Source organism: Tachypleus tridentatus, chromosome 8, assembly GCF_004210375.1.
Source record: "Tachypleus tridentatus isolate NWPU-2018 chromosome 8, ASM421037v1, whole genome shotgun sequence".
In the NCBI taxonomy this organism is placed as follows: Eukaryota; Metazoa; Arthropoda; class Merostomata; order Xiphosura; family Limulidae; genus Tachypleus; species Tachypleus tridentatus.
This window is the reverse complement of record NC_134832.1, coordinates 86,577,759-86,602,983: the sequence shown is the minus strand read 5'-3', so window position 1 is coordinate 86,602,983 and position 25,225 is coordinate 86,577,759. Positions and strand designations below refer to the sequence as shown.

The 25,225-nt window shown below is 33.1% G+C and overlaps 1 protein-coding gene across 1 annotated transcript in view; it reads right to left on the bottom strand.

The window, feature by feature from the left end:
• LOC143222851 (eukaryotic initiation factor 4A-III) overlaps nucleotides 1-24,213 on the bottom strand; it is a 40,626-nt gene extending 16,413 nt beyond the window's left edge. The window contains exons 1-4 of the mRNA XM_076449938.1: nucleotides 24,020-24,213; nucleotides 9,787-9,859; nucleotides 7,714-7,843; nucleotides 272-404 (exon numbers count right to left, since the gene is read on the bottom strand). Of these exons, the coding sequence (XP_076306053.1) occupies nucleotides 272-404; nucleotides 7,714-7,843; nucleotides 9,787-9,859; nucleotides 24,020-24,164 (481 nt within the window). The 5' untranslated portion in view covers nucleotides 24,165-24,213. The remainder of the gene's footprint in view (nucleotides 1-271; nucleotides 405-7,713; nucleotides 7,844-9,786; nucleotides 9,860-24,019) is intronic.
• Between the last annotated feature and the right edge of the window lie 1,012 nt (nucleotides 24,214-25,225).

Genomic DNA, 25,225 nt, shown 5'->3' with positions numbered 1-25,225 from the left:
AATTCTAAAATACTTTTGAATAAAAATTATTGAAATAACATTATTATTGTTGCTTATATTTTAATTTTGATATGCAGTTATGACTGGGTTAAAATAGCAGCTATTTTGTCTTTAGCACATGTTTAATTTCTTGACAATATAAGATTTTAATTAGCTAACTTAAACCTAAATGAAAGTTCTTTTTCAAAATTTGTAAGCATCCCAATGTTCCTGTCTAACAATGTGAAAGGTTTAGAACATCATAACACAAATTATACAACTTAAGACTTACCAAACACTCTGCCTGGTGTGCCAGATATCACATGTTGTCCATAATCTAACTTTCTTATATCTTCACCCAAATTTGTTCCCCCAATACAAGCATGGCACTGTACATTCATATAGTCTCCAAGAGCTAGGATTACCTACAGAAGAAAACTTACTTGAGAATTATTCCTGCAATAAATTTTGGACAGATTTTAAATTAGAAAAGATAAAGTAAATAGACACAGATAAAAGACATTATTCTTTAAAATAATGAAAACTGAACTAGAGTATATAAACTAACAATATGTAATTTCAAACATTTATGAAACACAAAGTTTGAATTTTTGGAAAGGATTAATTTCAATAATAAGGATTTTCAGATGTTAAAATATATTGCCTCTATACTTCTAACCTCTTCAAATGCAGTACCCCTACAGGTATATTTATTAACTAGATATGTCACACACTTTTGAAGGAAAGATATTCCTTCAGTAAGGTTACTGAGTTATGTAGAGTCAAAGGATGCAACATTTACAAGAATGAAACTTTCAATGTTCTATATGGAAGCATGAAAATGCTGATATTAGTGTTCAGGACAGCAACACATTCAAGAACCACATTTCAAGTTAACCAAGAGAATAAAACAGCTTCATCCATAAAGTAATGGCTAAGAAAAATAGAAATCCCTCTATTTAAAAAATCCATTGAAACAGAATAAAGCTTAATGTACCTTCTGGTACCATTAACAAGCTAATAAGTAATTGGAGTTTATGAAAACAGGCTTTCAGATAAACCTTGAAATCAATAGCAGTTTTTTTTTTATGCAAATGACTCAATAAACCAAAATCACAGTAATCCCATTTGGCAACATACCTGCCAAATCCATTGATACAACTCCAATAAACATTTTTGCTTTCTGTCAGCTTAAACATGATCTTTAATGCCAACAGCAGTGGAGTGGATGTGAAAAGTTTATCAAAATGTCATGTAACAAGAATTTTAAAATCACCATTTTTCACACAAGTTTGTTAAAAAGGATATTATGATGTTGAAAAAAGTGCATTATCTCAGCTAATATGAGACTGAACATGCTCAATGACTGTAAAGAAAAACATGGAATCCAGGAAGTGTGATTAACTCCAAGTAGTACACTACACACCAATATAATATATTGTGACTGCTACTTGTATTTTAAAGTGTTCATGTAACAAAAAAAAACAAACATATTCTTGTAATGAGTTTTGGTTTGATAATTACACCATATAGATACACAAGTGATGTGTTTATTGTATAAAACATACTTACTGTTATGAGGTTTCTAATTAACAATTCTGCTTCAGTTTTATTTATCTTTATATTGAATTAGCAATAACTACTGAAATTTAAATAAACCAGTCAACCTATTAAAAGATATTATTAATATAATATGAAAACAAAGTACATATAATTGGTGCAAAAAAGGCAGTTATTAACATACATACAAGAGTTTAATTAGATAGTTAGAGTACTGTTGTAGTGAGCATAAACATTTAATATTATACTGAACCTATGTAACAAGCATTTGAACAAAATTTAATTTGTCCTCAAGTGAAGCAGTCATTAAAATACTTATCCATACATTGAAGACTTAACAGAACCACATTGGTAATACCAAATAAGCCTATTTTATAATTCTTAGGTTAACCCTTCCCAGGTCAGTGGGTGTTACTGATACATTTGTTTTCCTTTCACAATAAGAGCTTATGATCTGGTGGTTGGGTGCTCAATTCACAATGTGAGGGTCGCAAGTACAAATCCCAGTCCTGAAACATGCTCATCCTATATAATTGTTGTCTGGGCCAGCCACCCAGGTGAAAAAGTTCTAGGCTTCTAAATATGACCACCCAATCCCAAATCAGTTGGAATTGAGGTCACTACAGAGAAGAAAATAGTAGAAATACTTAATCAAATTTAAAATATTTCTTTGTTTTAAAGTGTCACCTTATTTAATGTTTAACAAAAATTTCCACTTAATATATCAAATCAGTTTCAATTTCAGTTTAATTAACATATTTAATTTCATACTTTATTTTGCTATATATAGCACTCGCCATTTTTGGTTAAAAAATGTGAGAAAAGTAGAACAGGAACTGACAAAATTTGTTGGTGATATAGAATGTGGTTTTTCAGAACGGTAATAGGTTAGACTAGGTAAAAATAATTTTGCTGACAAAATTCTTAGTCAAACAACTTATGTTTAATATATATACATTTTTATTTTCAGTAAATTTTAATATTTCTGAGTTAAGTGTTTTTTTTTTATTAATTATCTAACAATATTTAATAAATAAGGATTTGAATCCAAACATTTTCCTGTCATTTACTCTCCATGCCTAATAAGGATTACCTGTTATCACAGATTTTTTTATCTTTCAAACAAGTACAGTTTAACATTAAACTGGTACAGTTAAACCATCTCAGAAATAAACAAAACATCCCAGATTGGTGGGTTGTTATTGAAGCTCCTAAACTTTGCATTACATATCATTGCTCTTCTCTGAAACTAATAACTTTCCCACAAAAACACAAGTAACTTGTAACACCACTTAATCCATTCTATATTATATTTTTATATTTTATCTACTCTACCAACTACTATAGCTACTCTCAAAGCTGAGATGCATTAGTTGTTGTTCAATCACTTGCTTCGAGGTCATAAATTACAGAAACTAGAAAACTGCACTAATAAAAGTCAGAGATGAAGAAGTAATACATCATTAGGAACAGAAACCTAAGGATAATGTTCAAAACACATAGAGAACTTATGCAATAAGAGAATTCACAAGTTACTTTGTGGCATATTTTAAAATGGATTCAGTTTAAAGTGATCTTTAAAAGTGTTAAAGATTGGCAACCTCTGGATAAGGAAACTTCTGAAAAGTTATCTGTTGATATAATTCTTAATTTTATGTATAGTTTTAGCTGATTTTCAATGGACTTTGTAATTAAGGTTCCTCATATAAAGAAAAACAGTATTATTTGTCTGAACACTTTAACTATTCTTTTTATGCCTGCAAGTCTGTTAACTATATTTCCACCCATTTAACCCTAAAATGGCAACCACCATCAACTGATGCTGCAACCTAAAACATTCCTGCTGTTTACGGGTTAACCCAAAACATTTTTCTGCATGACTGTTAAAGTACTACATAGACACCAAGATCTTTATTTTGATAAGTAGATTTGTTCAAAGGAAAGAAATATTTGTTTATATATTTATAAACAACTTAGGGATGTTTATTGTTTAATTAGTTTTATAAAGTATGGTGATGATTATTAGGGGTACTGCAAAGTAATGTCGTTTTTTTCCTTATACAGTAAAAAATCTTTATAAAGGTAGGTATTTATTTTTCAATAATTTACATAATCACCCTTTTCTAATTAAGCATTCAATTCCTTATTCACAGGAAGCAGCTTTCTCTGAAACAAAAAATTCTGCAAAAGTAGTTTTTATGCCATCAATACTTCTGAAGGCTTTATCACTGAGAAAGTGCTGCATAGATTTGAATAAGTGGTGATCAGAATAGGTAATGCCAGGAGAGTACAGAGAGGAAGCAGATCTTCCTAGTCCATATCATGGATCCAAAGAACAAGTAGATGTTGTAATATTTCTAAGTGGCTGAGAAAGCCACTGGACAGATGTTCTGAGCTTTCAACAGAGTTCATTCACATAATGATGTGTTTCCACAAACAGAAAGAGATGGGCAGAGCCAATGTGTATGTTTCAGTGTGTTTTTATTTTATATTCTAGCTTGGTAATTTAAGTTCCTAATTTATAAAAAACTGCAGACTTCATATTTGGACATCACAAACATAATTTGATACAATGCTACATTCAACATATCACACAATACACAAAAATCAAAATTTAGGTGTGCTATTTTAATATTTACTTTATATTAAGTAAGAATATTAAAAATTGAATACTATTCTATAATTTGATATCAAACATATTTAACATATTTGCAATAGGTCAGGTCAAAGACCATGTCATCACCTTTATTAACTTGCATTAAACTTTATTGAACAATTAATTTGAATTAATGTCAATAGGTTTGAAAATAGATTTCAGGTTATAATTCAAACTTTAATATTATATACATTCATGTGAAAAAGTAAGGACACCCTATGAAAGCCTGTGTATTTTTGTAACATTTTTGGATATATAGATATTTAATCTCAATTTTAACAATACTGAGAGACTATAGGAATATAACTAAACAATTAAAACTGAAGAAAAGACTTTTCAAGATCTTCTGTAAATATAATTCTACAAAAATGCATATTCTAACTGAGGAAAAAGTTAGGACACCCCCACATTTATTCCCACTTAAAATGCCTCAACTCACACACAGGTGTATCACACCAGGTGCACATGATTACAAGATCGTTACTCAGCATTTTGAATGAGGCTTGCCCTATTTAAACCATGGGCATTTAGTTTGGTGTGCTCCTGACTGTTGAAGTGAGAGTGAGCACCATGGTGAGAGCAAAAGAGCTGTCTGAGGCCTACAGAAAGAAAATTGTAGCAGCTTATGAGTCTGGTAAGGGATTTAAAAAGATTCCAACAGATTTTGAAATCAGTCATTCCACTATCCAGAAAATAGTCAACAATTGAAGAGCTTTCAAAACAACTGCCAACATGCCCAGGTCTGGTCGTCCAAGCAAGTTCACCCCGAGAGCAGACCGCAAGATGCTAAAAGAGGTCTCCAAACACCTTAACATGTCATCACGGGACCTACAGCAGGTTCTGGCTACTGTTGATGTGAAAGTGCATGCTTCTACAATCAGAAAGAGACTGTACAAGTTTAACTTGCATAGGAGGTGTGCAAGGAGGAAACCTTTGCTCTCTAAGAGAAACATCAAGGCCAGACTGAAGTTTGTCAGAGAGAATGTAGACAAAAACCAGGACTTCTGGAATAATGTTCTTTGGACAGATGAGTCCAAAATTGAATTATTTGGACACCAGAACAGAGGACATGTTTGGTATAAACCAAATACAGCATTCCAGAAAAGAACCTCATACCAACTGTGAAACATGGAGGTTGAAGTGTCATGGTTTGGGGCTGCTTTGCTGCAGCAGGACCTGGACAGCTCACAATCATAGAATCCACCATGAATTCTACTGTGTATCAGAGGGTGCTTGAGGATCATGTGAGACCATCTGTACGAAAATTAAAGTTGAAGCAGAACTTTATATATATATATAAACTCTAAAAAAAATTGTTTGTTTGATATCATCCACATGAAAAATTTTAAAAAGTCTTAGCAGCAACCTAGGTCCAACGATAACAGAGTAAAAAAACTGTAGGAAGACAAGATAATTATTTGCTTTACTTCCTTAGTTACTTTATTCCTTTACTTACTTTATTAATAGTTTTATATTTTAAGAAAAATAAGTTTAATAATTTATTTCTAAATGGTAATAATCTGTATACATAATCTGTAATAATTGAAATGTGACTATATTACAAAATACTAGTCCATTAAAACACAGCCAAGACAGGGAAGACTAAAAGTCAGTTTTATATTATTGGAAATCATGACCTGAAAGCATGTGAATCACATCAGTGCAACTCATGTAATGTTAGCTAAGCATAAATGGGAAGTTAATTATGAGATGTAATCTGTTCAGACTAAACATTTGTATTTTTGTGTTATTATATGTAGTCATTCTAGATACCAAAACATGAGTGCATAAGCACCATGTCATTTCAAATTCTATGATGTTAGTAAGGCATTTCTGAAACAAATAAATATACATAGATGCATAATATTATGAGGCGTAAAGTATTTCAACTAAACGTTTGTGTTTTTGTGTTACCATGTCCAGTCATATTTGAGCAAAAAAGACATAACTTATATTTTCTGAATTTTTATGGTGGTTATGAGATTGATCAAACTGACCAAACCTGTACAGATACAACAGTAAAAATAACAAATATAGTTGTTTCTAAGAACAAAGTCTGATAATTAACTGAAGGTTAGAAAGTATTCACATATGAAATTTCAAAATTTTCTGATGCATAAAAGTATTTTTAGTTGTAAAATCCAATTTTCTTTGCATTTTGGATAGTCAATATGTAAAAAGAAGAAATGAATGACAAAAACATTGCTTCAAAACCTACTTAACCTTTAAGACTTGAACACTGCTTAAACATTTTTAAAAAATCTGACATTTTTTGTACTAGTCTTGTAATGTTTACTGATAATCTGCAACGTTTAGTGAAAATAAACTTACTGTATTAAAGACTACAGCAGGAAACCTATAAGAAACACAAAATGTTATGATGTTCCTGGGACTGAGCTATTAGAGTGAAAAAGTTAAAAACAGCATTACCTTCTGGTGTTAGGAAATCATGAAAATAATTTTGGGAAAAAGTACAAAAAAATTAAAGTTAAAGGATTTGTTGGTTTTCTATTGGTAGAGAGAACAGGTTATGTATCTGTTCTAGTTATGAGAATGTTTAAAATGAGAGTGAATTATCATTTCCATTTAACTTTAAACTTATGAAGTAATAGAAAAAGTATAGACAGGCACAGACTACATGGAACAAACTGTTAGAAGTCCTGATGTCAATGGAAGCAACTGATAAATTTCATGAATCTTCTTCAGATTCATGTTAAGAAGAGCATATGAATATTTTACTTAATACAACTCTTTCCAGAACACACAGTATTTTAAAAAGACAGCACTACCATGAAAATCCCTCTTTTACTTAATACTATTTAGTGCTACAAATGATAAAGTCTACTGTACAAGAACAATGATCATGCATTCAGCATGTTTATACTCTAGTTGTGGATCTCTAAAAAGAACCATATACCAGGAATAAATTACTTTACAAGGCAAAAGAAACTGAATACAGATGTGGAAACATTCCTTAAACAGCAATCAAGAGAACACTAAGAGTAACTAATCAATTCATTTAAGTCTAAAGGTTAAAAAACTCAATTAAGTATAATTATACCTTCTTTGTTTTATACATTTTAAACGTAAGGATCATTACAACTGGTTTTATCATTAAAATCAATACAAATGTCTTCTTTATGGCACTCTTTTAGTGTTCACTTGAAAGAATAATGGTTTCTTATGTGGGTATGTTTCAAATTATAGTCTATTTATACAAATATTTAAAATACTATGGCTGATATAGTTGTTGTCACTGGAAAAAAATTATGTGGTACCAACTATTTACTTAACATTCAGGGTAATACCTTCTAAAAACAAATTAAATAATGAAAAGTAAAGTAAACTCTTCATTAGGTATTACAGATTACTGCAAACTTTTTATTGTGCAATCTTCTATTTTTTATTATACATGTGTGTGCATGCATATACACACACAAATATGTTTAAAGCATGTATAACACGTAAATATTCCAACTGCTCTTTAGGACAATATATTATATACAACCATATCCAACCTTTTGTATCTGGACAGCCAATTCTCGTGTAGGAGACAGTATTAAAGCTTGTGTTTCACGCAACTGGGTATCTATAGTCTGAAGAACACCAATGGAGAAAGTAGCTGTTTTTCCAGTTCCAGACTGAGCCCTAAAAAAATATGCTAATTAACAATGTTTTTGACAAAATAACTAAAGCTTTGTACAAAATCTCCTAGATAATACATTAAAAAATAAATGAAACTTAAGATCAAGCAAAATGTTTACTGCTAAATTAACACTTTATACAAATGTAAAATGATACACACTCTTTGTTCTCTTCTCGCTGAGTGGAAAAATGTATTGATCTATTGTTAGGTAACTTTCTACTTCACACTTTGAAGGAAGCCTCCTTTTTCCATTACTCCTGTGACTGGGAAGTGGTAAGGCAAAGGGAAATGGACATGTGTAGAATCACTACTGGAGACAATTTTCACCTGAGAAAGATACAGCCAGGTAGTAAATATAATGAGAAAAGAAGGAGCAGGAAGTAGGCAATATTTTGACCTGAAAGATTTCTTTCAACAAACAATGAAGACAAGTGGCCAAAGACAGTGATATGGCAAATTTGTTGATAAGAAACATTAAAGAGATGGTAACTTTCATGCATAAGTCTGAATAGGCAAGCCTAAGGAGTTGGCAGACTCAACCAGTCAGTGTGAAAAAAGTTAGGTCATGGGAAACAGAAGGTTTCCAGGGTATAATAAGTTAAGAATGTGAGCCCTGAAAGGAGGCAGTGTATGCTAAATAACCAATTAGAAAGCAAACCTGACAAAGAATACTATAAGGATTGAAACAGGACTACAGGTGGAAGATGGAAGTAAAAAAAATGGGTGTGAAAGCCAGATAGCCTCACCAGACAACAGGGAAGAAGGACCATACTGGACATAGGATGAAATAAGAGAAAGAGTAGAGGATTATGGTAACATTAATAGTAGTAACTCTGATTGATGACATCCACAAGCTAGGAAGAAAATGAAACATGTAATATACCACATATCTGATTAACTGGATGTAGAAAAAAAAGTGTGAAAGGCAAGATATCCTGTACAAGTTTAGGGTGTGACAAAACAAAACAAAAAGGTACAAAAATATGAATCCAATTTTCTTCTTCATTGTGTTCATTCTCAGAAACATTGTCAACTGGAAAGAAATTAACAGCCAAATGTAGGAATCTAGCCTCCTGCAAATTAAAACCTCTAACTCCTCAGCAAATAAGGTGAAATTGGATGTTCAGGTAGTCATACTAAAAGTGTTGTCTATTACAGTGGAAACTTCCATTGTTAATATATTGAATGGTAAAGTCATTATACGCAATCACATAATTCAGTAACAACAAATGCAGAAAAAAGAAATTGAAACAAGTGAATGAATATACATTCATCAATATCAATATTGATATACAATATCAACAGTAAAACTGTTGATAAAGTATGCAGAAATGTGAATTATGTACAATCATAAACAGTATTCACATGTAAAAAAGAACACATCTATACAATGCTGTCCAAATCGAGAAGTGAGGAAAAGAATCAGTGGGCCCTAGCTGCACAATACTATTAGCAGAGGATGGTCACATGCTGTATGTGTGTTAAAAAGTGGTGCAAAATTTGTGGGGTATATGCTTTGGGATGAACTGGAAAATTATGAAAAAAATATCACAAAATGTCTTGTTCATTGGAAAGATTCAGACCTGGGCAAGAATTAAACAACTTTTTTTCATCTTATTTTTATAGATTAGATCAAGAATTACAAAATGAGAGTATCAACATCAAAATACTTTTCAGTTAGAAATTGTTGAATTTTGACATACAGACGTGACAGTGATAGCTTAAAAGTATTCACTGGTTTAGTAGGGTTAAGCCTCATATAATACAAAATGTTTAAATAAATTGTTAGCAATGTCTTATAAGTGCAAATTTTTAAATCAGCTATTGTAGCTGATTTGGAATCAAGACAGAATGAAATGTGGATTTTAGCTACCAAATTGTTAGTTATTAACATATCTAAAACAACTTTCTGATTAACAATAATAGTAAGACAAAGAAAACTTACTGGGCAATAACATCTCTTCCTTTAATAACTGGCTTAATGGATCTCTGCTGAATTGCTGAAGGCTTCTCAAATCCTAATACATGAAAAAAATGGTAACATCAGTTTCAGTTTGAAAAGGCTTGCACTTCATTTTACCATTTGTGAAGTTCAATATGAAGATAATAATGCTGTCTAATAAAACTTCTTCAAAGTTATAAATTTCACTTACTTCACTATGACATATGATGCATATGCATTGTGAAAAATAATTTAGTGAACATATACCAAAAGGCACATAAAATCACGATGTGATCCTTACAATAAAAAACAAATGTAAATGTAGTTTTACGACAAAACTATTCTCTCTCTCTCTCTCTCTGCAACACAATGTTAGCAACCAATATCTACTTGACCCATATACTATGTCCATGTTTGGTCTGTTGTGAATTTAATGCAAAGCTCTTCAAGGACTTGATCTAACCATCCCTAATTTAGGGGAAGACAGCTAGTCAACACCACACCACCAATTCTTGGAGTACTTCTTAACCTACAAGTAGTGGGATTGACAATCACATTATAATGTCTCTATGGCTAAAAGTGTGAGTATGTTCAGTGATGGGGATTTGAACCAGTAGCCTCAGATTGCGAGTCAAAGACCTTAACCACAGGGCACACTAGACCTAGTAATTTTTGGAGGAAGTGAAAAAATAGGATTTAAAGTGACTACTGATAAAATCCTAGCCTTTAATTGAGTGTTTAGTTATGGAGAAAATAATAGTTTTTGGTTCTATGTAGAGCAACTTTAGTTTAAGAGCAAGAAGATTATTTTAACCTGGTTAATTTAACAGGTTATGACAGTGCCTCATTTGTAGTGGATCAGTTTTCCTTTCCTAATAATCTGTAAGAATCATATCAACATTTGAAAAAGAGCAGGTATGTTATCAAAATTACAACTGATTACTTTAACCCTTTCAACGTGGTTTGCAACCGCAGTCGATTTGAAGGCTAAGGTGTGGCAGGCAACCTTCCTTTATTCCTGTTATTCTTATGTATTAAATTTAACATATATAGTACTGGGTACAATCACTAAATATTTCAGGAACTTTTGTTGAGTTATTGCTGAGATATCATGCTTTTAGTACTGATACTGTAATAAGTTGAAGTATCAAAGCACCATGCCAAACATTAAAAGTTGTTATTCAGTGCCGAAAGTGTTAACTTGGTGAAAAAACGTAAGTTTTTTGCTCATTTCACCTGAATCACAACAGAATTAGAGTACTATTAGTTTGATTTTAATGAATATTTCAATTATTTATTTTAAAATATTTTATTCAACAATTTCATATTAAAATGTACCTATAAAAAAAATTCATAAATTCTATGTTTATCATATTTCATTTGCACTTTCCACATGTCAACCATTGTTTTAGATCCTTCTATTTGTTTTTTCAGCATTCAAGTTCTTTTGACAGACATATTCTATTAAAAGTGTTGGTATTAAATAACATGTAAGATCATAAGTGTGAATGGTGCTTTTTAACATAATGTTTAGAGATGATAAGGGACCCACTAGTTCATCTAACCTGTTCTGTTCTTTAAATTAAAACAATTATATAAAAATAAATAAATAACAACTTCAAAGCCAATGCTTATCATTCATATAGTTAATAAGCCTTTTTTTAAACTCACTTAAGCTTACTGCCTCCACAACATTTGAAAACAACCTGCTCCAAAGGCAAACAACTCTGTTGGAAAAATACCCTGAAGATAACTTTTACCCTGCCAAAATTTACATTTTCCCCCTCTGGTCCTACCATTCTCACTATTAAGTAATAATAAGATATGATACATCAACACTGTCAATTCCCTTAACAATCTTAAAATAGCACTGACCCTCCAAACTTCACAATATTATATACTGAGAAAACACTTCTCATCACCTCCAAGTTGAGCACAAAACAAAAGTATGAAATTGCAGCAAGGATAAAGAAATATCAGGTCATCCTACAAGTAATGTCTAAAAATTTAATACAGAAAGTGCATCATTTCTGTCTTTGTAGAAGGCCTTAATGACTAAAATATATAGTAAAACGTATATAAAAATGTTCAGACAAATAAAAGAAACTAACCCAACTCCACTTTTTCAGATCATTAATCAAATAAACCCTTATGAAGATGGATGTGTTTGAGGAGCACATTAGGCATATAATGCTTTAAAAGTTTAAAAAAGACAATAGTGCAGCATAAACTACATAAAACATTCAAGGTGTTTATGGCACATAATCTCTCAATGAAAGAAAATGTCAAAGGTGGTTTCAGAAGTTCAGATGAGCTGACTTAAGTGATGCACCACGTTCAGGTCGTCCTGTTGATTTAACGACTTGCTGCTGGCTGCATTTGATGAAGGTTGTGCTGTAGAAGTTAAAGAATTAGCACAGAAGCTTAATTCAACCCATTCAACAGCTCACTGTCATCTGCAACAACTTGGAAAATGGGTCCCCCATGATTTGACAGAAGTCAATCTTAGAGCAAGAGTGGACAATTTGCACTTCTCTGCACTCTCCTGAATGTAACTCACCTTTCTTAGACAGGTTAGTGACTGGAGATGAAAAATGGATATTTTATAAAAATGTTAAGTGCTGCAGACAATGGCTCAGTGCAGGTAAACTGGGTAAAGCATAATCCAAAATGGACTTCCACCCCAGGAAAGTCTTGTTAAGCATTTGAAGGGATATTGTTGGTGTGATCCACTTTTAGTTGCTGCCACTCAATGTGATGATTACATCAGATGTCTACTATCAACAGTTAAGAGTGCTTGAATGTCACATTGAAAAACAAAAGAGGCCTGCTATGATCAATCATAAAGGTGTTATGTTAAACCAGGATAATGCACAACCACATACAGCAAAAATCACATCTGCAAAAACTGAAAGAGCTAGACTGTAAGAAACTTCCACATCCTCCTTACTCTCCAAATCTTGCTCCATGTGATTATCATCTGTTCTCAATTTTGCAGAACCATCTTGATGGTAAAAGAGCTTGAAACACATGAAAATGTTAAAATACCCTCTCTACATTCCTTTCCTCCAAACCCCAAGCATTTTATGAAAGTGGCATTCAGAAGCTTGTGAAATGTTGGCAGGAAGTAATTAATAAAATGGAGCATACACTGCTAGTCAAAATCTGAAGGCCAATGAACATAAAGAAAAATATGCATTTTGCATTGTTAGACTCAACCACTTATTTGAGTCAAGCTTTGAAAAATGAAAATAAGAAAATGGAAAATAAAAATATGTTTTAGAATGTAATAGGAAAAATGTTAACACTATGAAATTAGCCTAAATACTAGCTGGTCAAAAGATTAAGACCACACTAAAATAAAGCATTAATCAGTAAACACGAAACAAAATTTAGTCATTTGTGTTCAAGCACTAGTGCTGTAAGCATCTCCCATTGACATCTCCTGTGTTACATTGGGTAAAAACATGACAAAGGCTAAAAAGTTGACAGAGTTTGAATGTGGCAGATTTGTCATGCTGCAAAAGCAAGGTTTCTCACAACATACCAGCATTGGTGAGATTGGGCATAGTAAAACTGCTGTTGCAAATATCTTAAAAGACCCTGAGGGATACGGGACAAGAATTCGAAGTAGTTAGCTCAAGAAAATTTCGCCAGCGTTGAGCAGGAGGATTCAACGGATTGTCTGGCAAGACACCAGCCGATCGTTGAACCAAATTAAGGCCCTTACAGATGCGAAATGCAGCTCAAGAACAATAAGAATGCATCTATGAGAGAAAGGCTTTAAAAATCGTAAATGTTTTCAAAGGCCACGCCTCCTTCCACACCATGAAACAGCTCAGTTAAACTTTGCTGAGAAGCACCAAACATGGGATGTAGAAAAGTAGAAGAAGGTTTTGTTCTCTAATGAGAAAATATTTAACCGGGATAATCCAGATGGCTTCCAACTTTAATGGCACGATAAGGATATCCCACCAGACATTTTCTACATGACACAGTGAAGGAGGTTCCATTACGACCTAGAGTACCTTCTCCTTCCATGGAATAATGGAGCTTCAAGTTCTTCAGGGGCATCAAACAGCAGCTGGCTACACTGGCATGTTGGAGAGAGAATCCTTATTGACTGAAGGCCCTCGCTTGTGTGGAAATGACTGGACAATGCTGCAGGACAAAGAACTTTTTCATGGCAAATAACATGATTCTTTTGGACCATCCAGCACATTTGCCCCAACTGAACTCCACTGAATATGTTTGGGGGTGGATGGGAAGGGAAGTCTATAGAAATGGACGTTAATTCCAAAGAGTGCATGATCTTCGTGATGTCATCTTCACTACTTGGAATAATATTCCAGCCAATCTTCTGCATATGCTTATATCGACTATGCCAAAGCAAATGTTTGCAGTTATTCACAATGATGGCCGTGCAACTCATTACTGATACCTCTTGTTGGGCATTTCCTTCCTGGTTTAGGACTTCCTTTTGGTGTGATCTTAAACTTTTGACTCGCTAGTATTTAGGTTAATTTCGTAGTGTTCACATTTTCCCTATTAAATGCTGAAAAAGGTTTTTTATTTTTATTTTCCCTTTTCTTATTTTCATCTTTCAAAGCTCTACTCAAATAAGTGGTCGAGTCTAACAATGCAAAATGCATATTTTTTCTTTATGTTCATTGGCCTTAAGATTTTGGCTTGCAATGTACATTATTGATTAAATAACGTTAAAAGCATTTGAAATCATTTCTCTTTTTCTGAACCTTAGATCGAACACTACTTAAGGGATGATCTGATACATCATCTAAACTGCTTTAAAATCATATCTTTACTTAAGAGTGATATAAATGTGACAATTAATACATGTGGCCTTTTATGAACATCCTCACAGCTTGAATTAAAATCTGCAAATTTTATGCATGCTGATGAGTTGAGGGCAATCAATTTAAATTAATGCCTTTGTTAGGCATGGTTAGGATCCTAATAATACAAATGGTAAAGATTTTTGAATTTTAATAATTCAAGCTATGGAAAAGTATAATATCAACAAAAGTGCTAAATCTTATGCTGATATCGGTTTCTATTGTGAAGTTATGATAATAACTTGGAAATCCTAGAGAAAAACTACATTTTTTTAGAAAATAGCTGTTAAGACAAACAATTAGTTACTTATGTAGAACACATTAAACTTTCAATTTAGGCACACTTGACAAATGTGATTTCTGAAATACTGAGGTTGCTCTTTAAGGGCTTGTGCCACTTTAAACACCTTAATTATATTCCCTTTGTATCTTTTTTGTAAATCTGATTTAGGAGAGATATTCTGGTATTCAAAAGAAAAACCTTTTAAAGGAATACAGGGATACAGAACAAGCCATGAGAAATACTCCAACAAGATTATCCTACCTCTAGCACCCAATCAATGACTTAATATCGTTTTTCTTGCTACGTTACTAACCATACTTATCCCCACACTCCTCTTGGCTTTTTTACCTACATTTGATCATGTCAAGTAATTTTTCTTCACATTGACAACCAAATTTCATTTGTGTTTATCAGCATCCAATTTGCATTGCACTGTTTGCGACCTTTGTAACTTGCTGTACATTACTGAGACTGATCATAAAATGACAGATTTCATTAACAGAGACACTAAGCAGTTTTCACTTCATGTCTTTTTCTTCCATCATTATCTCACAGATTATTATTAGCCAGCATTTTCACATTACATACAGAACCAAGTTTAGTACATTCTCCTATTTTTGCAGTTCCAAGTTGCTCTGTGTATTCAGCCTTAATAAACATTAAATGAAGAGTTTAGGTCCAAAATATCGCATGATATTAAAGTTCTTCTAGTTCTTATAACACTATATCTAGTATTTTTAATTCTTAAAACATTATCTGGAATATTATTATAACAGTTATACTGTTGAGTGACATTTGTCAAGAAAGCTCTGTTGGCACAAGCCCTCACACATCAATACAAGGCTATACAAACAACTATCATTGTACAGAAATGAATAAATACTTATCTATGATATGAAATATGGATCTCCAAAAGAATAAAAGGTACACAACATTATGCAATATTCCTTGGCAATTTCATGGAATAACAAAATACTATTACAAAAAAATATTACATACATCACAACTACAGGGTGGCCCGTACGTGACTACCCATCCCTATGTTGTGTCTAAACAATGTTATAATACTAATGATGAGTTAAAGGCAACTGTTACTGTGGCATTTGGAACAATAACCCCTGCTATGTTGAGGAAAATGTCTCACAGAACATGCTGTCGCATAATATTATGCAGGGAGAATGAGGGACAGCACACAGATACACTGGATACATAAGATATATGAATGGGTAGGGACTTACGGGCCACCCTGTATATTACTATTAATATACATTGCAAAATATCATGATAAATGGTTTTTAAAATATATACATTAGTTAATAGTATAACATAATGGCTTATGTAGCTTATTCATTCTATAATTAATGTTTCATAAATGTAAATATGTGTAACTCAACTTTCAAACATCTTATGCTATGGTATTAATCACTGTTTTCTGAGAGATTTGTGTTTTCTCCTACTGACAAATTTCTGAAATTGGACAGATAATACTGTTAGATCCCACTTTAGCCATAGAGCAGTAGTTTACATAATATTTCATATTTCTTCAGTAACCAAATGCAAACACATACACATTTCCACCATAGAACTTGAAAATGAATGTTTTTTGTTGATGGAAACAACAAATCCACTACAATGTTGTCTGTAGGACAACTGCAACATGGCCCAATTCCATAACAGTTTATGTATGCATCTAGCTCATATTGGTACCATTGGTAGAGTACTATTTAAATTACAAGTAGTATGTATCTTCACATCAAGTTCTGATTTCAATTGCAACATGATCGTCAAGGCTACACACACACTGTTTACCAATAAGAATTTCATATAACTAGGCTTCCGCTAGCCATTAACCAAAAGATCTAGTGTTGGTTTAGTGGCTAAATGATCTAGTGTTGGTTTTGCCACAGCAGCAAAAGATAATTTTTTGGCCTTGGATGGTTTTCCTTTATTTATTCTGCTCAAGTTTCGGTCTTAACAGCTTTCGTGGCTTTTATTGCCATCCACACCATTAATGATGACAAATGACCAAAGGCGCCCTCCAGCGAGTTGAAGAAACAAGAAATGTCTTTAAAAACTACCACTGACTGCAATCTATATTTTCTTTATATAGGTATTTTTATGATTTCAGGGATATGACAACTAATAAATTAAATTTAAAAAAAAATTATTACTCAGCTGTGCTAATGATTTTTTTTATTTTCATTTCTTATGCAGCATGTTTGATTCTGCCCGTGGTACACAAACAGTAATCAGAGAAAACCTGACTTACGTCAAATCAACATATGGTCTGTATCAAAGTGGAAATCCCAAGTTTTATTTGACATGTGTTTGAATTGAGATCATGATAACTCCTAGATCAGATAAAAAGATGTCTAAACAGTTAGATATATCAAGTTTTTTCCAAAGAAGGTCAAAGCAACAACATCAACTGATGGTGGGAAATCCATTTCCAAAAGAAAAGACAGCTCTGAAGAAACTGAGGCTTGCAGCAGTGATCAGACTGTCGGTGTGAAAAAAATACATACCTGTGATTTTCACAGAGTTGTTAAAGAAACTTGGTTTTCACAGTTTCCTTGGCTGGAACATATTTTCCAACAAACTACATTTCATTGCAAATTATGCAGGGACAACAAGAAGACAAATATTTATGCTACCACTGGGAAAACTGCTACTAAGCCTAAAAAAGACAACTTGGTGAAGTATGCACAGTCAGAAGGTCATCGCAGTGCAGTAGCATCACAAGTTTTGAAGAAGGATGTCAACTGCTGCTGTGAATGTGTATGTGGGTGTAAAGGTGGCATGCAGGCACAAATGGCCACATTACTTATACAAGCAAAGGAAGCCATCCCAAATGTGAAGTTTCATTCCCTCCTTTCACTACAAGTATTCAATGTAAAAATATTCTTCATTCTAGTATTAATAAGATACTTTGTTTTTAGAGTATTTTCTTAAAACAAAAGGCAATTTGACAATTTTCTAAAAGTGAAACATTTTGAAAATATCTATCAAAAATTATCTTTGTTTATTACTTTAATTGGTGGTCTTATTTCAAAACACAAGTTCTTATATATATTTTTAACAGGGAGTAACTTCTCTAAAGAAACTACAGACTCAGTCACAAAGTGGAACAGAGAGCTTCATATACACCTACAGCCAGTCTCTGGATGATATGTACAGTGCCCTAAATCATGTAGTTCAGGATGAAATGCAGGCAGACTTTCCCATTTTTTGCTCTTGAAGGAGATGAAAGAACTAATACAGGAAACACACCTATACTGATAATTTATATCAGGTATCTTTCATCATTAGGTGAGGTTACAAGTCGATTCCTTGCTGTGTGTGAGCTGACCAACACTGGGGCTGATTCTATCTACAACACAATGCGCTCAGTCATGGCAGATCGAGGATTGTTTGATGTTGACTTGGTTGAACTTACAACTGATGGTGCAAATGTCATGGTGGGAATAAAAACATATGTTGCTACAAAATTTAAGGAGGAATACCCCTAGATTATAATAAGTCTTTGTTTGACACACAGATTACAGTTGGCAGCTGAAAAGGCAGCAAACCAGGTGCCATACCTTGTGAAGTACATTTCAGTTTTGAACCAGTTTGCAAAAAGCCTAAATATTCTTCCAAGTTGTGTTGGGTTCTGGAAGAGAGCAAAGCACTGCATGGAGAGAAAAGCAACAAAATTAAGCAAGTGTTCTTCACAGGATGGCTCTCTTTTAATGATTCCGTCCAAGCACTAGTCAACTGTATTATAGCTGTGATAAGCTGCCTGCAGGTCATAGCAATGGAATGTGGTACTCCAGGCCGAGCCTTGCTACATGGTCTACTCCAGCAAATGTCATGTTACAGCTTTGTCATGATGACACATTTTTGGCTGATGCTGTTGGCATTCTTAAACTTTTGTCAAGATCTCTACAGAAAGCTGATTTATCTTATGATCAGGCTAAAGCAATTATTGATGGGTCAATCCTGTCAATTCAGTTGCTGGTAAACCACTGGCATCAGGGGCTTGTGGTTACATTTCTTACAGAAGCCATGACATCAAAAATATTGATAAACAACATGAAAAGTACAGATCAGCTGCTGCGTCATTTGTTGAAGAGGTGATCACAAGATTACAAGTAGCATTCCCAGACACTAACATCATGTCATTTTTTCAATATATAGCCCATGTCACAGCAGAGGAGTATCTGATGAGGATGATCTGAAGAAACTCGTCCAGCACTTCTCTCCTTTCATCAATGAGGATGAGGCACTGACTGAATGGCTGCTACTCAGAAACATAATGGAACAGGATGCTCACAAAAACAGAAACATGAAGAGCTTCTACAAGGAATACACCCACCAGACCTGTGAAAATTTTCCAAATGTCTCAACTTGCAGCAATTGGATTGATAATTCCAGTTACATCTGTTGACTGAGAGCAAGGAATTAGCAAATGCAACAGCATCAGAACAGATGCCAGGAGCAGTCTGTCTGTGGCCAAGACAGAAATGTTACTGAACTTATCCATGGAGTCCAAACCTTTAGATCATTTTAACTTCGACTCTGCATTCAGATACTAGGTCACTCTCAAAGACAGATGTGGGTACCGTTCTCTGTTGAAGAAATGTGCTTCGGAACCTCAGGTGTAAACTTCTACCACATCTTCTGTTGAGAATGATTTGGCTGAAGAGCTGTCATTGGATTTATCTACTTACTAGTCATGCTACCGTATTCTAGTTTTAAGTCTTTTTTTTGTGTTATTTTGAAAAATTATCTCTATTTTCCTCTATCATGTTTATTTTTTTTTGTTTTTTGGTGGGAAAGATTGCTGGGGAATACAAAAAATAGTACAAAACTTAATATCTTGTAGATTTTCACATAATTACAACTATTTTTCACTGGATGGGATTGATGCATATTAAAAGTCATGCACCACACAGTTTTTAGTGACCTAAAATTGTAGCTAAACAACTGTCACTGTGTCTAAAAGAAAATTACCTTGCTTAGCCACAGTTGCTAAGAGAGTTATTTTTCTAGTGGAAGCCCAGTATAGCTTTTTGCAAACCTGTTACAATTAATAATGAGTAATGGATCACTACTCTTATCACATTCATTTCTACTGTTTAAATTTTGTGTATCTGAGTATGCTAAAGTCAGACACTATCTGTACATAATGGATTAGGAACATGTAAACTTCATCACTTCACTTTAACTTTGTGTTAAACATGAACAATCACAACAAAGTAGGTCTGAAGTCTTCAGAAAGAGAGGCCAATTACAAGTATGATCAAAACTTAAAACAAAGTGCCTCGCTAAGTATTCATCTATAGCTGAGATATGACAAAGAAAAAAGGTTCACATTCTACTTACAAAGTTCCTCAATAAAATCACAACTTTGTATCACCTAATGAAATTTTAGTTTGTAATTTTTATTAACCAACTAACTTGTTTATTCAAGTATGAATAACCAGTTTACTATAGGCAACTCTAACATGTCCAAAAAGTTTGTGGGCTGTACAATCCAGTCTGTAAATTTTATTTTGAACACTATAATCTTAATTCCACCATTCTAATCCATATCTTCAAAGCAAATGACCCATTCAAAAACATTCTTTATAAGTCTCAACATACCAGATACACATTTTCTAATTTTAATAAAACAAGAAGCATCATCCTGTTAACCTGTTGACTGCCAAATATTTCAGCTGCTACAATACAACTCTAATGCTTCTTCATTTCGTAACTTTTTTCATGATGCAATTTTTGATTGAAAGTGAAACAATTTGTAAGTAGGTCAAATGCAGGTATGGTGCTAACATCTAGCGTTGAAGTTTAGTATTATTGAGAACGAATTAACTCATCCGTGGCATTGTGTTACCGATCGGCTTTGACGAGTTATCTCGTCTACGGCACTGAACAGGTTAAAGGTTCTAATACGAGTTCCCGCACAAGTTGTGTAACAGGTACTGGATGCAAAAACGTACCAACAAATTAGAGAAGGTTGTTACAGTTATATTTAAAACAAAAACTCATAAAAACTATATATATATATTTATTGCAACAATCACTTTACTGCACTACACATGTTTATACCTATATATATGTACTTTGGGACGATGTATTCTGCAACAGTATACATGTAAAATCCACGTATTCTAAGAACAGCAGCTCCTAACAACTACCATTTCTTACCAACATCACTCAAACATTCATGTGCAACAATAATTACATGTCCAAAACTACAGCAATAATAGCTGTTATTGTTTTCACTTTATTTCATTAATGTAATGGCCACAATTTTCATATATAGGCATGCTTCCAACCTAGATTTGATCTTCATTTAGGCACTTTTTGTACTGTAATTGGCCCAATAGTTTTGGCACTATTTCGTTTGAGCAAACACTTCACAACTATACTTTCTTACTGGCCAAAATATGAAACAATGTCACAGCATAATGACAATTTTTGTTTACTATAACCTATTATTTTCTACACATACACACACACACACAAATTGACCTTTAGTCAGGAACATCATTGTATGATGCTGCTCTTTTGACCCATAACTGATTACAATAGGTAAGGTATAGATATTGTTAATTTTTAATATACACATTACAAAAATGTTTGTTTTGTAAAAATACATGGTTTCTGCTATAGTTCAGCAACATATTTTTTCATTATCCATATTAAGAAGAACACTGAACTGTTGAAAGAGTTTAAAAGAAAACTACTAAGATAATACCTGTGATGAAAAGGTTGTTATACAAGAAAAGATTTAAGAGTTCTGAAATATTTTCTCTTAAAAGTGAACACTTATGATGTAGAGGAAACCTCACAAATGTGTTTAAGATAGTTAAAAGAATTGACTTGGTAACTGAATTTTTTCTTTAAATTATTAATGGTGCAAATAGTAGGATGAAGGGTTTTGTCTGTTTTTGAACTTCACGCAAAGCTACATGAGGGCTATCTGCACTAACCATACCTAATTTAGCAGTGTAAGAGTAGAGGGAAGGCAGCTGGTCATCACTACCCATCACCAACTCTTGGGCTACTCTTTTACCAACGAATAGTGGGATTGACCATGACATTATAACTGAAAGGGCGAGCATGTTTGGTGTGATGAGGATTTGAACCCATGACCCTCAGATTACGAGTCAAATGCCTTAACCAACCTGGCCATGCTGGGCCAGGATGAAGGGACAAAAATGTAAATTCTAGCAGGGTATGAGTCACCCACAGATCAAGACATTTATTTATTTTTTTTTTTTTTTCTAACAAAGTGGTAGACCTTTGGAATTTACTGCCTTCAAATATGGAAAATACAATAAATTCAAGGAAACACTTGATAAATATCTAAATTAATTTTTTAAAGTTTAATTTAGTAGATGGGGTAATCTCAGTGTAGCCACAAGTTACTTGTTTATCCTTAGTTATAATGTTATATTTGTTACATTCAATTCTTTTAACTTTGTAGTGCAGTTAGTATTAGTAAATTAGTGTATAAATTATAATCACACAGGTATATTTTAAAGTTTTAGCTTCCCATTTCACAAATAAATTTTTTAAATACCTTTCTTTTAAGCACTAATTTTTACTCCATTGTGTTTTATGTTATGTTCAGAATCATGAAGCACTTATAAAACAATAAGATGATTGTGTGTGTGTTAAACATTTCTTTCTCACTATAGTCCACAACACAGACTAAAGAAATACTATTAAGCCTCTTATAATGGTAAAGCTTATATAATATTGATATGGTTACTTTTCACTATATAGTTACTTAAATCAGTTTAGTTATGAGAATACATTTATGGCATTTCATCAAATTCATTTTGCAACATTATTAGCAAACCATAAACAATATTTAATCCTTGAAAGTTCAATAAACAACAGTCCACAGCAGATCATGCAGCCAACCACAAATATATTCTTGAGGTCAGACATCTGGGAACTTTTCCCTATCCAAATCCAATGCACACATATTAACCAAGACAAATAGGCAAAAAATAGCAGGACAAAAAGGAAATTTCATTTATTTTGCACATTTGCCCACTGTCTAAACTTATATTCCTAATGACTACTTGTGTTTGTGACAAACTTTTGTTGTTCCAAACCTGCAAGCATGGTGCAGAGTTGTTGCATATTTAATTGCACCAGCACAAAGTAAAAAAGACCTGAACTTGTATTTGATACTCAGTCAAGCCACTGAAAAGGAGAGAAAAGTGTTGTGGCTGAAAGCTATAACCCACAGAACACAAAAAGTAATAGGAAAGCTGTGGGAGCCAAATCTGACTAAAACAATGTACATTTAGCTCATGTTATATCAAGTGTTTTCTAAAGATTTCTTTTTAACACAAGGAAATTGTACACCATTGGGTACAGCATACAAGGCCATTCAGTTGAATAATTTATTCATGAGTCAGTAGGGTGCTTGTACAGAGAAGTGTCAAGCCAAATTAACTGTGACTTTACTTAATAGCTCATTAGTACCTCAACCAACATCTCCACATATTGGCAAAACATTCTAATTGATATTTTGACTATCAAACAATAATATATGAATAATAATTGAAGTATTTGCACAGCAGCTTTGGTAATAACATGTTCATATGGTAAACCTAAATAAGTTGCATACATGCTGGCATATGAACTTCATTGGTGTTTAGCCTTTTTTTCAAGATTACCAGTACAAATCACGATCGATGTGATGCCAACCTCAAGAATAAGGCCTTTGCATCACAGATCCTCTTTTAAATTTCACCTCTGGTATAAATCTTGAACACGTACATACAACTTTTAAACAGTTGGTCCACTGTATAATACTTAATAACGAATTTGGTGAAATATCACATTATTCACATGTCTAAAATCAGTTACTATTTGAAGTAAAACGGACTTAAACCCCCATATATAATAAGATGACTCACTCGTACTAGTATGGAAGTACTAACTATATCACCCACCACATGTATGCGCCTATCACCATACAGCAATGATGTAATGAAGCTGAATGTAATATTACTGTTCGTGTTAGGCTTAACCTATTTAAGTAATCGGGAGTGTTTAAGTCACTAAAAAGTCATTTAAGCTGCAAACTTACCATAAGCATATATACCCCTTAAAAGATCTTCTCGTAATCCCATATTGTCAAATGCTGAAATAACCTCAACATCTTCGCTTGTTTCAAATTCGACATTAGAAAGATCTTCATTTTGCACAATTCTCCTTCCTAGAGTCGACGCCATTTTCTTCTTAAATGTTTTAGTATCTTGAATTGTCGAGTACTTCACAATTGTATCACTAGGGTACTGCAGCAAATATTTTCAGACATACAACTGTGCAAAATAATTTTATAAAGATTATGTTGGTATCGAATTTTGTGTAATATACATTACGTTGCCAAACGTCCAAAGTGTTTAATTAATATCATTAGTACAAAATTTGTAAATAAGGTTGCGTTAAAAAGTTAATCACACGATTTGAAAATTCTTTATTACAGACAGAGGTGTAAGAACCAGGAGTTCCATCGCACCCCCACATTTACGTTTACTTATTTGACTTATATATCAATTACACGTTATTTTATTAATTTTCTGGAGGCATGACCCCGGCTCCACCCTACAGTTAGATTCCTTTGGGTATACTTTCAGTCTCATTGTAAAATCTGCATGTTTAGCCAAGCACATCCACTTTGCAACTCCTTCTTGCATAATTGATAAATTTGATTTTAAATGCATGATTACTGATTACTGTTGCTCGTCATTGTGTGGTACTCTCAGGTGCAATGGTATTATCTAAGAGTGATATGACGGATCCACAGAATTACAAGAGATTCGAGAAAAAATGTTTCAGAAAATAAATTTGAGCTCTTATTCTTTGTTTTACAGTATCAGTGTTCAGAAACTGTGAGTATAGAACTAGAGTTTGCAGTTACACACACAACTCCTGTCCTTAACTGCAATAATATTATTTTAGTTGGTAAAGGTACCTGGACAAATTGCCACTACAATTAATACATACATTTTTCAAGTTTTCTGTGTTTTTGAGTGTGTGTGTTTTTAATATAGAAACTCAAACAAGAAAACTACTAGATTCCTTTCTCACTAGCTACTTACTGAAATAGGCCATTCAACTTGGATATTTCAAGCGCTTTCTCGTGGGAAGGAATGCTGTAATACAGTGCATACTGTATGAAAAGTGTCAATGGTATTTTCCCCTATAAAGCCAGATATTTCTTTGGGATACATTACCTGCTTTTTTGTAGTGAGAATGATCATACGTCATGTGGATTGCACTTGCACCCTCA